The 12,507-nt window shown below is 60.5% G+C and overlaps 3 protein-coding genes across 8 annotated transcripts in view; all 3 read right to left on the reverse strand.

Moving 5' to 3' along the window:
- Positions 1-591: 591 nt before the first annotated feature.
- Positions 592-3,196, reverse strand: PNMT (phenylethanolamine N-methyltransferase). The gene is made up of 3 exons (XM_033183188.1): positions 2,680-3,196; positions 1,235-1,442; positions 592-1,120 (listed from the first exon to the last, which is right to left on the reverse strand). Exons 1-3 carry the CDS (start codon positions 3,026-3,028, stop codon positions 682-684), a joined length of 996 nt encoding a protein of 331 aa, XP_033039079.1. The 5' UTR covers positions 3,029-3,196; the 3' UTR covers positions 592-681.
- Positions 3,197-4,790: 1,594 nt separating this feature from the next.
- TCAP (titin-cap) lies at positions 4,791-7,968 on the reverse strand. The gene is made up of 2 exons (XM_033183194.1): positions 5,875-7,968; positions 4,791-5,629 (listed from the first exon to the last, which is right to left on the reverse strand). The coding sequence occupies exons 1-2, from the start codon at positions 5,982-5,984 to the stop codon at positions 5,236-5,238; spliced, it is 504 nt and encodes a 167-aa protein (XP_033039085.1). The 5' UTR covers positions 5,985-7,968; the 3' UTR covers positions 4,791-5,235.
- Positions 6,823-12,507, reverse strand: part of STARD3 (StAR related lipid transfer domain containing 3) — a 28,080-nt gene continuing 22,395 nt past the window's right edge. For 3 of the 6 annotated variants that reach the window (XM_033183184.1, XM_033183181.1, XM_033183183.1), the window contains 7 exons: positions 12,094-12,186; positions 11,371-11,433; positions 11,118-11,213; positions 10,737-10,816; positions 10,542-10,646; positions 9,269-9,385; positions 8,353-8,837 (listed from right to left, as the gene is read on the reverse strand). In XM_033183184.1, the coding sequence (XP_033039075.1) occupies positions 8,510-8,837; positions 9,269-9,385; positions 10,542-10,646; positions 10,737-10,816; positions 11,118-11,213; positions 11,371-11,433; positions 12,094-12,186 (882 nt within the window). In that variant the 3' untranslated portion in view covers positions 8,353-8,509. Of the gene's footprint in view, positions 7,068-8,352; positions 8,838-9,268; positions 9,386-10,541; positions 10,647-10,736; positions 10,817-11,117; positions 11,214-11,370; positions 11,434-12,093; positions 12,187-12,507 lie in introns of those variants that run through there. The other 3 variants (XM_033183187.1, XM_033183186.1, XM_033183185.1) reach the window with 2 other exon arrangements.

Genomic DNA, 12,507 nt, shown 5'->3' on the forward strand with positions numbered 1-12,507 from the left:
AGTTGTGGTGGCAGGGGCAGGTCCCAGAGCTGGCTGGAGGCAGTAAACAGAGGTGGGGTCTCTGGGAACGTGGGTGTGGGGAATGGCAGGGCCCAGAGGCAGAGCTGGGCAGAGCTCAAGTCCAGTTGTGAGAGGGAACCAGAGCCAGTTCTTTCCCTTTCTCTTCCCTAGGCCATTGTGCTTCAATCATAACACCCCCACTTCCCCACCACCTTGCAGATTCTACTTCCATCTCCTCATGATCCCCACTCTTCCCCATTCTGGTCTGAACCAGGCTGCACTGTTTGTGACTTCACCTCTCTGAGCTTCACCTGGAAACAGACTAGCAGAACCTGCTGCTGAATGCAGGAATGAATGATGCGATGGACAGAATGGCATATCACAAGTGCCTGGTGCACTGCAGGTGCCCAGTGAGCTTCCCCTGACCTTGGCCTTTCTTAGTTTGGGAAGAATGAGTGGTACAGAATGCTAGCCTCAAGGAAACTTCTGGAAAAAAAGAAAGCCTAGGGTGAATGTCTCCCCTACCCCGACACTCAAATCTCTGGGCCCTTGCTGCTTCCCAAGAGAGCCACAGACAGCACTGACCGCAGCGGCAGGGTATTATTTCTTTATTAGGTGCCACTTCAAAGAACAGGGAATCCAGGTGGGTAGGGGCCACAGGGCATCAGGTACGGTGGCCCCTCACAGTCCAACCTTCTGAGCCCAGGCGAAGAAGATGCCCTTGACATCATCTACGCCTGTCTGAAGGTGGGCAGGCATGATGTAGGTACGGAGGTCCCGGACCTCGTAGCCACTACGCACCAGGGCCTCCCTCACCTCCTCCTCAGACACTGGCACCACCATCAGCCTGGCCTCCCCAGCCAGGTACCACGACTCCTCCAGGGCCCCGATGAGGAGGAGGTGCCCCCCAGGCCTCAGCAGCGTGGTGATGTGGTCCAGGGCCCGCTGGAAGCTGGCAAGATCTGGGCTCACAGCCTCCAAGCAGAAGGCAGAGACCAGGGTGTCGGCAGGCAGGGGCGCTGGGCTCCCAGTACCCAGGGGCTGGGGCTGGTGCACGTCGATGGGCAGGACCCGCTTCACCCTGGCTCGCAGCTGGCGCTCCTTCTCCTGCCAGGATTCCCTGTGCAGGGGGCACAAGGCAGGGCTCAAGGCTGTTCTACACTCAGGCCTCCATTGCCCCCACCAGCCACTCTATGGGAAGCCCCCTCCCCAGCCCTCGCCCCCCAGTCCTTACCCCTTGCCCTCAATGAGGCAGGCATACTGGCTGTACATGCTCCAGTTGAAGGCCCCCGGCTCCTCCCGCAGCCAGCGCCCCAGCTCCTGGCGGTTGACCTCCAGGAAATCTGTCATGGTAATGTCTTCAAAGTGGCTGCAGGCGCTGAGCAGCTGGTACACGGTGGGGCCTGAACCAATGTCGATGAGGGTGCGTCCGGACACTTCACCTGGGCAGGGCGGAGGAAAAGGGTCCTGATGCCAGGCCGGCCCAGGCAGCCCCTGCCTCCTCACCCCTCCCTCCCCTGCATTTCCCTGCTTCTCTCTAGTTCTTCCTTCTCCTCTGCAAGTGTGTCTCCATCTGGAAAAAGCATTGGCCCCAGAGTTAGACTGAACCCAGCTCCAACATGGACTGACTTCCCTTGGGAAGGGAATTTCACAGCTCTGAGACTCAGGTTTCACATCTAGAAAACTATACCTACAGGCCGGGCGCAGTGGCTCACACCTGTAATCCCAGCACATTGGCAGGCCGAGGCAGGTGGATCACGAGGTCAGGAGTTCGAGACGAGCCTGACCAACATGGTGAACCCCCGTCTACTAAAAAAATACAAAATTAGCTGGGTGTGGTGGTGCATGCCTGTAATTCTAGCTACTTGGGAGGCTGAGCCAGGAGAACTGCTTGAACCTGGTAGGTAGAGGTTGCAGGGAGCCGAGATCCGACCACTGCACTCCAGTCTGGGTGACAAGAGCAAAACTCCGTCTCAAAAATAAAAATAAAAATAGGCCGGGCGCAGTGGCTCACGTCTGTAATCCCAGCACTTTTGGAGGCCAAGGCGGGTGAATCACCTGAGATTGGGAGTTCCAGACCGGCCTGACCAACATGGAGAAACCCCGTCTCTACTAAAAATACAAATAAATTAGCCAGGCATAGTGGCGCATGCCTGTAATCCCAGCTACTCGGGAGGCTGAGGCAAGAGAATCGCTTGAACCCGAAAGGTGGAGGTTGCAGTGAGCCGAGATCGCGCCATTGCCCTCCAGCCTGGGCAATAAGAGCGAAACTCCGTCTCGAAATAAATAAATTAAATAAATAAATAAATAAATAAATAAATAGAAAGAAAGAAAACTATACCTACCAGCCAGGCTCAGGGAGGAAATCCTGGCGGTTTCTCGCCCCGTCCCACATCTACCTCCATTTCCTCCTCTGCATCTCCACCTCAGTCTGTCCTGCATCCCCCACCTTAGCTCTCAATTCTGAGCAGTTTCCGCTCCCTCTCTCCACCTCTCTCATCTCTGCCCCTCTCCTAAGGGATGTTGCTCCTTTTTCTCTTCTGTTTGCACTTCTCAGCTATCTCTTTCTTGGTCCCCATCTGTCAGGCGCCTGGTCTGTCTCCCATTCCTTCTGTCTCCCCGCGCCTGCTTTCACTCCCCGACGACCTCTTGTCCCTCGTGTCTGTTTCCCCCGCTCACCGGTGGCGAAGGTCTGCGCCAAGCAGCGCAGCTTCCATGGCCCGACGCCGTCCTGGTTGCACAAGTCCCCGCGAGGGGGCGCGTAGTTGTTGCGGAGATAGGCTCGCGGCTCGAAGCGCTGGTAGGCCGAGGCCACCGCCGCCCGACCCGGGGCCGAGTCAGGGGCTGCGCCCGCAGCGGGAATCCGATCTGCGCCGCTCATGCTGCCGCCACTGTCCGCCAGGTGCCCCGCTCGCCTCGCGGCCCCTTTTTCTACCGCCCGACCCCCTCCCGGACCCGTCCGCTGTGGGGGCGGCAGCTGAGCGCCGAGCCGCCCGGGGCCACGTGCGCCGCATCCTCCCCACCCCATCCATCCATCTCCCTTAGTGTCCGGGCTGCAGACGCACCGGAGGTGAGGGGGGCGGCGGCTGCAGCGGCAATCGGCCCCCGCACACCCCTCTCCGCACTTGCTCCCGCAGCCCTCACCCTCCGCCTCGCCTGCCCCCCTCCGAGTCCCACCTCTGCGCCTCCCTCCACCCTCAGTTCCTCACCCCTACAAGCTTTAGACCCCCTCACCCCCGCCGGCCCGCCCCTCTCGTCCCTCTTCTCCAGCTCCCCCGCAGCCATTCACCTCTTTTGACCGGCAGCCCGCCCCTTCTCTTTCCTGATTCGAGGGGAAGACTGGGGAATTAGGCCCTTTCCCCAGTTTCCCCCTCGCAGCGCCCCCCTCGACGAGGCCCCAGACCCCGCCAGGCTTCCCTCCCTCCCGGACACCCGTCCCAGCACCCACCCTTCCCTTAGAACTGCCACCCAACTCCCCTTCCCTGCCCCTCCTCCAGGCCTCTTTTGTCCTTTCCTATGCCACCGGGCCCTCCAGCTCTCCCCCGCCCTACCCCGCCCCAGAAAGGACAGTCCGTTCCGGCCTCCGCTGTGGTCGCTCCGGGAGCCCTAGAGCAGGGCGCGGCACCGCCCGTCCGATGGCAGGCACGATAGGGGAGGTGAGCTGTGCTAATGCACTTAGCGGGCGGAACAGCCTGGCCTCCCCTGCGGGCCCCGCGGGTTCCCAGCCGCTTATCTGGGGGACTGCCGAGGACGGAAAGTTCGAGTTCGGGTTGTTCCCGCCACGTCGGGGGCACTGGACTCAGGTGAGGGCGGAGGGCTTGGGCGGGGGAGAGGCAGGACGCATTCGCCGAGGGCCGCCAGGGCCACCAGGGGGCGCAGTCCGGGCCTTGGGGCCCAGCCGATTTGGGGTCCTGCGATGCAGGGGCTCTGACCCCTCTCCTCTCGCAGCCCACACTCCAGCTTTGCTCCAAAGCAGCGGCCAGGACAGGCCTGCAGGTTCTGCTCAGCGCCCCAGGTCCTGGCTGTCAAAATGCCAGGTAGTCCCCACCTATCTCCCAGATGGGAAGCCAATTCTGCCTGTGGCATCTCCGTGGTCTCCCTGAAGACCCCTTCCTTCCCCTATGGATGAGTCCGGAGCCCTTCTGCCCTGGGTAGGCCACCAGCCCAGCTCCTGCCACCGTGGGTTCCTGGACCCGCTTGATGCAGGCCTTGTCCATGTCCTCCCCTCCCGCTTGTCCCCAGGGGAAAGTCTCCTTGAAGAGGCAGCCAGGTTGGGACATGAGTCACCACAACAGCTGCAGAGGTCACAGAGAGGAACCTGACCCCCTAGCACCTCCAACCTTCCCTGGCTTCCAGGGCAGGGAGGGTGGATCGAGACACAGCCAAGGATTGATTCTGTCTGGATTCAGAACTGAGAGGCAGGTTAGCTTTGAGGTCACTGACCCTGTTCACACCCTGAGGCAAAGCCAAGGACAGTCCTGGCGCCAACCCCTCTATATTCTCCACGAGACATCATTGAAACAAACTCTGGATGCCAGCTGGCTTGCTGGGTACCACCCAGTGCCAGAGGGCTGAACACAGAAGCCAGGACTGGGCATCAGTCAGGGTACGGGAAGGAGACTGGAGACAGCACCCTGTTTACAGTTGTGTCCTGGCGTCCCCACCCCAACTATGGGGCGTACTCATTCGTTCTGCCATATTTAGCTCAGATGCGGAGCCTGGTCCCAGAAGTGGGCATTGGGGGGACACCCATGGGCCAGCCCCGACAACCCCAAGGAAAGAGAAGCGACTCTGGCACATGATTGAGCATTTATTGCGGCACTAACAGAAGGTGCTGGGGGCCCCACCATCCTTGCCTCTGCCCTCTTCACCTCCCCCTCCCTCCCAGCTTCTTCTGCCTAGAGCATTCCAGATTCCCCTCACATTTTCCTGGATCAGGGCCACTCCTCCCAGGTACCTCTTGCCCTCACCAGTATCTTTTGTCCCTTCTCCTGGGGCTGAGGGTCCTCAGCTGTGCTGGCCCCCAACTCTCCACCCTTAGTGCCCACCATCTCTGCCACCCTCCCTTTGGGAACTCAGGGGGCTCAGGCATCCTGGCCTCTGGCTCCCTCCTCCCCTAACCCCCAACTCTGGGCAAACTACAAAGCAGCCATGGCCAGCAGCTCCCCTCCACAGTCCTAGCCAGGAAGGGCCCAGCCCAGGGCGGGCACAGCGGAGCCCAAGTCACAGTCCCTCTCAGCCTCTCTGTGCTTCCTGGGACATGGAGCGGGACAGGGAGCGACGAAGGGCACCCGGCTTGCTGACAGGCACCACAGGGGGCAGCTGCTTGGTGATCTCAGCCACCTCCTGGCGATCCACACACTGGCCACCCAGGGCTGTCTCCAGCGCCAGCAGCTCCTGCAGCTGGATGGGGGTGTCCTCGCGCTCCTCCTTGGTGGCGCCCATCTTGGCAGGGGTGAAGATGGGCAGTGGCAGTACCCGCTGGTAGGGCAGCTGGTACTCCTGCAGCCCACGGCCGAGGATGCCCATCCGCATCACCAGCCAGGGTGAGCGCTGCACCAGCACCTGGCACTGCCCCTGCTGGTGGTAGGTCTCATGTCTCCGGGTGTCCTCCTCATGCAGGGAGCAGCTGGGGAGAGGGGAGGGGCAGCGAGCTCCTGGGAGCTGTTGCTCTCCGGGCATAGGCTGGGTGGGGGGCTCCCCGGGGCTGCTGGGACCTGGAGTGGGAGGGATGGTTCCCCTTTGCTCTTCCCATAGGGCATTCTTCCTTCCCCCACCCCCAGAAATTTCCCCAGGGCTTCATGCTCTGGCCTCAGGGCTCAGTGAGGGTGCTTTGGAGGAGCAGAGGCAGGGCTCTGGCAGACCCACACTCACCCCTCCTCAGGCCGTGTGGACAGTGTCAGATCCTTCCATTCCGCCCAGAAGGCCTCCCGGCGCTCACAGTTCTCCTCGGACACCTCGCAGCTCAGCTCTGAGGTAGCCATGATCACTCCTCACTCCCTCTCCCCTCCCAGGCCCTTTAAATAGCCCCCTCCTCCCCCTTCTCCAGGGGCTATTTTCGGCCCCTCTGGTGTCAGATGCTATAAGCAGAGCCAAGACTCACTAATGGGGGGACGCCAGACCCAGGGCAGGGGTTGGGGTACCTGGACACTGGCTGCCCCCTGGTCAGAGGTCGGGGGTCCAGGGCCCTATGCCTCCAGGTTCCTAACATTACTCAGACACCGTCTCAGGCCAGCCACATGCCCAGCCTCGTGCCCCCCTGGCACTTGCCCTCTGCCCCACCCACTCCCCTTTGCAGGGAGGACAGCAGCTTGTCTGTAAACAGAACAGGACTAGCAGGAACTGATGCCCCTTCTGGGCTCTGTACCAGGGCTGCCAGGTCCTGCCCTGGCTGCGCTCTCCTCTGCCTGGGCTCAAGGGCACATCCCCAGAAGGGACAGTGCAACCACGTCCTCAGGCGCCTGCACCGAAGGCCTAGTGCCTCGTCCCCAGTCACCCTCACCACAACAGCAGGGGCGGAGGAAGTCAATTCCATGCCTGGGAACCTGGGGCATAAGCCTTGGTCAAGTGTCTTCCTTCCCCCACAGCTGGTGGTCAGATAAGTGGTCTTAGGAGACAGGTCTTAGGAGACAGGACAGTAGGGGTGGAGGGGCCCTCCAGTTCTACCCCAACACCCTGTGTTGGGTGAAATGGAAATCCAGGGGCTCTGATGGGAGACAGAAGGCTGGCTCCAGCTCCAGAGCAGCCATAAATAGGCTGTGTGACCATGTGTCAGTCCCTGGCCCTCTCTGGGCCCGTCCCCACTTTCTGGCCACTACAAGAGGACCAGAAGACCTCTGGAGCCTGCCAGCTCTGATGTGCTACCTGGGAGGAGACTGGCTCTCCTTCATGGGGAGCAGGGGAGAAGATGGCTGTGGGGACAGTCCAGCACCCGAGGAGTGGCAACTCATGGTCCAAGAAGCTGGCACACAGGTGGTAGGCGTGGAGGGATGAGGAGTGGGAACATTGCCGAGTGGACAAAGCAAAGGGCAGCAGGAGAGGCTGTGACAGGGGCTGAGCTCAGGACCCTGTGGGGACAGCAGAGTACCCAGGAGCAGGTAAGGCCCATGGGCACCCACCTGGGTGCAGAATTGCATACTACTGATTAGTGAGCACTGTGCGCGGTTCTTCGTATCTTTTAATCTCATAACAACCCTGTGACATCAGTCACATTTTCATAAAGTAGGAAGCAGAAGCTGAGAGAGGTAGATTTGCCCAGGGTCACACACCTAGGCAGGACCAAGACAGGATCCACCTGGCTCTGAAGAAGCTGGCTCTGCTGGAAGCCTGCGTGCAGGCAGGCAGGGGGCAGGCCAGCCAGGAGGGAGGAGGAGGGCAGTGGCCTGGCCCCGCCCTGCGATCCCGGCTCCAGGCTGCCCCTGGTGTGACTGCGGTGAGGGGAGAGGGAATGGGTGAGTGGAATCTGGGAGGTCCGGGGCTCCAGGTGGCTGGGATCCCAGAGGTACCTCAGTGACCCTGAAGCTCAGGCCCCACCTCCAGGCCACACAGTCAAGGCTTGCTGTGAGCACTGCCAGGTGCCCATACCTCCACCTCCATTCCTGGACTAGAGACTTTAACTTGCCCTGCTGAGGCCTGGCAGGGGGCGGGGCATTTTTTCTGACCAGTCATCTGCTCAGTTGAACAGGTCAGGAAAGGGGGGGCATGTTCCAGCAACTGGCTCCCCAGGCTCCGCCCTGCTGTGAGCCCAGGAGAGGTTGTGTGAGGGGTCTCCCTCTTCATCCAAGCTGCTGCCTGCCTTCCTCTTCCCTCAAGAGGCAAGGCAGCAGGAGGGGCTGGAATTTTTTTTTTTTTTTTTGAGTCCATATTTTTAATTGGCTTAAATTACAAAGGTCCCCCAGGAGGCCCTGGGAGGAGGGGGACAGCCTGGGAGAGGCAGAGATTCATGGCCAGCAGCCCACTCCCACCTGCCACCCACTCCCCAACAAGGTCCTAGACTCTTTCTTTTTTTTTTTTTTTTTTTTTTTTGAGACAGAGTCTTGCTCTGTCGCCCAGGCTGGAGTGCAGTGGCTGGATCTCAGCTCACTGCAAGCTCCGCCCCCCGGATTTACGCCATTCTCCTGCCTCAGCCTCCCGAGTAGCTGGGACTACAGGCGCCCGCCACCTCGCCCGGCTAGTTTTTTGTAATTTTTAGTAGAGACGGGGTTTCACCATATTAGCCAGGATGGTCTCGATCTCCTGACCTCGTGATCCGCCCGTCTCGGCCTCCCAAAGTGCTGGGATTACAGGCTTGAGCCACCGCGCCCGGCTAGACTCTTTCAATAATCCTAAAAAAAACTCACGAGAGCACAGGCAGATGAAGAATCCCTTCATCTTCACACGGGTGACAGGCTGCCCTGCCCTGCCCCGCGCTGGCCCTCCCCAGCCAAGTCAGGCGCCCAGCCCAGACCCTGCCCTGGCAAGGCAAGGGACAGCAATCTACTCCTCCAGGAGGCAGGGCACCATGTAAACATCAGCAGGCCAGACCCCACTTTCTCCAGCCAGGGGAATCCCAGAGTCCAGTGCTCCACCGCACAGCCTGCTCAGACAGTCGACTCCAGGCACTGCATGGCTCAGTGGAGGGTGACAGCCTGGGGCCAGGTCCTATGTGGGCAGCGGAAGCCCAACTGGCCCCCTTTCTGGCTCTGGAAGTGGTGGCGACAGGACCCTGGCCCACAGGGTGGGTGGGGGCACAGTCACGCCCTTGCCCCCAGTTCGCTGATGCGCTGTCGCAGGTGAAAGGCAAATTCAAACATGGTGGCCGCGAGGCTCTGGTGGATGAGGTACCGGGGCAGGCGGCCCTGGGGGAAGGCAGGCAGAAGTCACTTGATGGCCGGCCCACAGCAGGGTCTCCCCTTGCAGCTGGCACCAGTAGGGGGGCTCTGGGTCAGAATGCAGGTGCAGCTCTGGAATCCAGCCTGGGCCGCCCTCTCCCACTCACCCCTGGCGGGAAGAACATGCTGGGCCTGGCTCTTGGCACCAGCCACACAAACAGACCAGGGTGGGGCTGGGCTGGCTGCCAGCCACCCCTCCTCAGGACCTCAGGACTCAGAGGTAAGAAGTGGGGGCACATGCCCTACAGCAATCCAGTGCTAAGAGACCATCTGGACCCTGACCCGAGTTTTCAAGTAAGAAAGGAGCTGACAGAGGAGGCCCAGGCATGGCAGAGAGCTCCCAAGGTCACACAGCAACCAAGGCAGCAGCAGGGTCCCCTCTACTCCATGGAACCCACCTGGCAGCCCCCCAGCACCCCACCTTGAGATCTGTATTAAGAATCCAGACAAAGGTGCAGACACGGGGGTTACTGGCCGACTTGAGCACGACGAAGCCCCCGGGGCCATTCTCTCCCCTATGGAAAGAGGCGTCATTGGGGGACTTTTGGAACAGAGTGAGGCCCTGACACCCCCCAGCAGTCCCTACCACTCACCCTCCATTCTTGGCCTAGCTGGGACTGGGCTGGAAGCAGAAAGGCAGAGCTACCCTGTCTGAACAAGGCTTAGCACAGGTGTCCCAGGGGCTGTAGAATCGGCCCTCCACCCCCACCCACTCTGTGATGCTTGAATCGTCCAACAGCCTGTTACTGCTTGCACACCCCCAGGGGCAGGGAGCTCACCATCTTCCCAGCTCTCATCCACTCTGTCCAGAGATTCCAGGTCAGCCCTGCTATGGCAGAGTAGGCTGGGCTGGCACTTCTTACCCCTTCCCTTTCCGGAGGGGACACCTACTCAGGAGGAGGCTAAGCCTGGGAGGCACAGTTCACATCCCATCACCATTTCATTCTCCCTCAGCTCCACTAAGCATGCCTAAGCCTACTCCGCAGATAAGGAAGTTGGCATCCAGAGAGGAAGTAAGCTTGCCCTGCACCCAGCAAGTCTGTCCAGTGCCCAAAGCAGAGCCTGGCATCCTATCCAAAGAACAGTGCTCCTGCTGGAACCCAGGAGGAGATGGGGAAGAGTGGGGTCTATGGGAGGTGACACCCACAGCACCACAGCCTAAGACTAGACAAAAGGGAAGACTTCAGAAGCCCAGGCACAGATGCGGGAAGACCATAATCCCTTTATCTTTGGGGGACTCCTGAGTCATTCCAAAGAAAGGTGAGGGAGTGAGGACAGGGTGAGGGGGACGAAAGGGGACCTAAGTCTCCTTAGGCAGGAAGATGAAACCCAGAACACCGAGCGTCCTGCTCAGGTTAATCAGCCCAGGGTGAGCACATGACTCTCAGGCCCCTTCCCTGCACGGGTCCCCATCCATGGCCAGCCACCGCTGCATGTCCCCTCCACCCTTCCAGGTGGCTTGGTTCCAGCTGTCCACCACCCCCTACCTCCACAGACAGAGCAGCAAGATTAGCAGGATTAGTGGCCGGGAGGAGCAGAGCCCAGCGGGACAGGAAACAGGAACGCAGCCTCAGCAGGGGAAGTGCCCAGCTGTACATGCTGTACCCTGAGCTGCTCAATGCTCCCAGGGGAGGGGCTGGCAGGGGTGACCCCAGGCAAAGTGAGGCTCACCGGACATATTTGTGCGTCGGGGGCTTGGCACTGTGTGCGGTGGCGATCCCTGATGACAAGTATCGGTCCCTGCGCCGCTCAATGCGCCGGACATTCACAAAGTCCCTGGGGGAGGGAGGGTTAGTTCAGGGGACAATGACCCAAGGCCAAAGTGCAGAAGGCCTGGCTGAAAGGAGGGGCCCGGCAGGGACTCACCTTGGGGAGACCACGCCGCCCGCAGCCCCTGCAGACACGTCATAGGAGATGAGGGTGTTGTCTTCCACTCGCTGCAGGATCTGAGGGCCATCAACAGAGACTTTTGGAACAGGTGGCCCCAGGAAAACCCCAGGGATGGGAACTCCCCAGGCCAGCCTCCTCTGCCCGGGCCCTTTACTAAGAGTGATCGCCATCCGCAGGCCCTGGGCAGCACCTGATGAGCACTCCTCCTGCCCTCCTCCCAACTCTCTCGAGCAGGCACTGTTACCATCACACCCACTGCACACATGGGACAGCTGAGGCGCAGAGTGCTTCAGTGATCCCACTAGGGAGTGGCTGTGCCCCAATCTGTGCCTTAAGAGGCAGCCAGGCTGGGCTCACCTGGCAGGCGGTCACTGTCTTGTTCCACAGCACCATCCTCTCAGGCTGCAGGATCACCTCCTGGTACACGAGCTCCGCAGGGCAGGGCAGGAAGGTCTGGGACAGGGCGGCAGAGGGCTGGGTGGTGCCAGATGGGCTCGGGCAGACCAATCCTTCCCTCTTGGTGGGGGGCACCCACCAGAGGACCCCTCAGCCCCTTCCTAGAGCCTCCTGTGCTGTCTGGGGCTCCAGGACACCCGCTCCCCTCACTCACCTTCAGGATGAACGTCTTGCCGTGAAAGGGAACTTCAATGGTATACACGGTGTCCCCATATTCCTATGGCAGGGACAAAAGGTGGCAGGGAGGAGAGTGGAGGCAGGGGGTGGGCTGGTGGCACAGAAATGGGTGACAGGCAGGGTAGGTTTTTAACAGCACAGGGCGGAAAGCTCCAGGAGTCTGGGGATACCTGAGCAGCTGTTACAAAACAGCAGCTCTAACAAACCTACGGCACTGGCGGGAGAGAGGCTTTTGATGCTGAGTTAAAAGACGGGGGCACAGTTGCCGCTGCAACCACGAAAAACCATGTCTCCAGGCCAATGGGGCTACCACAGGAACTGGCCAGAGAGAGGGTCTGGGGCATGTTTCCCTCTGTTTTCCAAGCTCTCTACGATCTTTGTAGATAACCTTGTTTTGATCATGAAATGATAACAACGGGCACTGAGCAGAAGCCTGGCTTCCCCTTCAAAGCCTGGAGCCAAGGGGGCAGAACAGCAGGGAAGTAAAGACAGGGTGGTGCCGGGAAGGGGGGGCCGAGGGGGGCAGGGGAAACATCCAATCCAGTTCGGCCTCCTGCCGACCCGAGGGCCCAGCTCCCTCTCTTGGGGCAGGAATATGGCTCCAACCCGTGTAATCCTTGGGTTTCCTCCTGAGGCCTCAGAAAAGGGAACAGAAACTCCTAACACACATGGAAAGGTCAGGTGGGAGAGGGCTTCTTACATTCTTCTTCTCAAACTTCCAGTTCTCTTCCTGGGCCAAGATCTGGTCCACCACTGCTGTGGCCTCCTTCCCCTGGCGGATGTACTCCCGCTCCTGGACGGAAGCAGAAGGCAGGGAGGGGTCAGCCTGGGGCCTACAACTCCCCATGTTCGTGGCCTGTTCTCTCTCTAGACATACCACATGCTTCCCAGAGGGGCCTGGCCCAGCCACATGTGGGGGATCTGGGCTGGTCTCCCTGGGCCCTGCAGGCCTGTGGCTGCTTCTCCTGTGTGCCCAACCATGAGGCAGACCCGGGGGGCTGGACTGGTGGAGGGGCACTCAGATGGGCATTGCCCGAGGTTCAGCCTCTACTGGGAAACCCCTGCCCACCCCGGCTGACCCCTGCACTGGCCCTCCTCCAGGCGCCCATTCCAA

This window comes from Trachypithecus francoisi, unplaced genomic scaffold (assembly GCF_009764315.1).
Source record: "Trachypithecus francoisi isolate TF-2019V2 unplaced genomic scaffold, Tfra_2.0 Lachesis_group20, whole genome shotgun sequence".
Lineage (NCBI taxonomy): Eukaryota > Metazoa > Chordata > Mammalia > Primates > Cercopithecidae > Trachypithecus > Trachypithecus francoisi.

Excerpts from the sequence above, each read along its gene's own strand:
- TCAP (XM_033183194.1), bottom strand. The coding sequence starts at position 5,984 with ATGGCTACCTCAGAGCTGAGCTGCGAGGTGTCCGAGGAGAACTGTGAG. Across the intron at positions 5,630-5,874 it reads TCCACACGGCCTGAGGAGGG|CTGCTCCCTGCATGAGGAGG; the intron begins GTGAGTGTGGGT and ends CCCTCTCCCCAG.
- PNMT (XM_033183188.1), bottom strand. The coding sequence starts at position 3,028 with ATGGGGTGGGGAGGATGCGGCGCACGTGGCCCCGGGCGGCTCGGCGCT. Across the intron at positions 1,443-2,679 it reads GGCGCAGACCTTCGCCACCG|GTGAAGTGTCCGGACGCACC; the intron begins GTGAGCGGGGGA and ends CGCCCTGCCCAG. Across the intron at positions 1,121-1,234 it reads TGCCTCATTGAGGGCAAGGG|GGAATCCTGGCAGGAGAAGG; the intron begins GTAAGGACTGGG and ends CCCCCTGCACAG.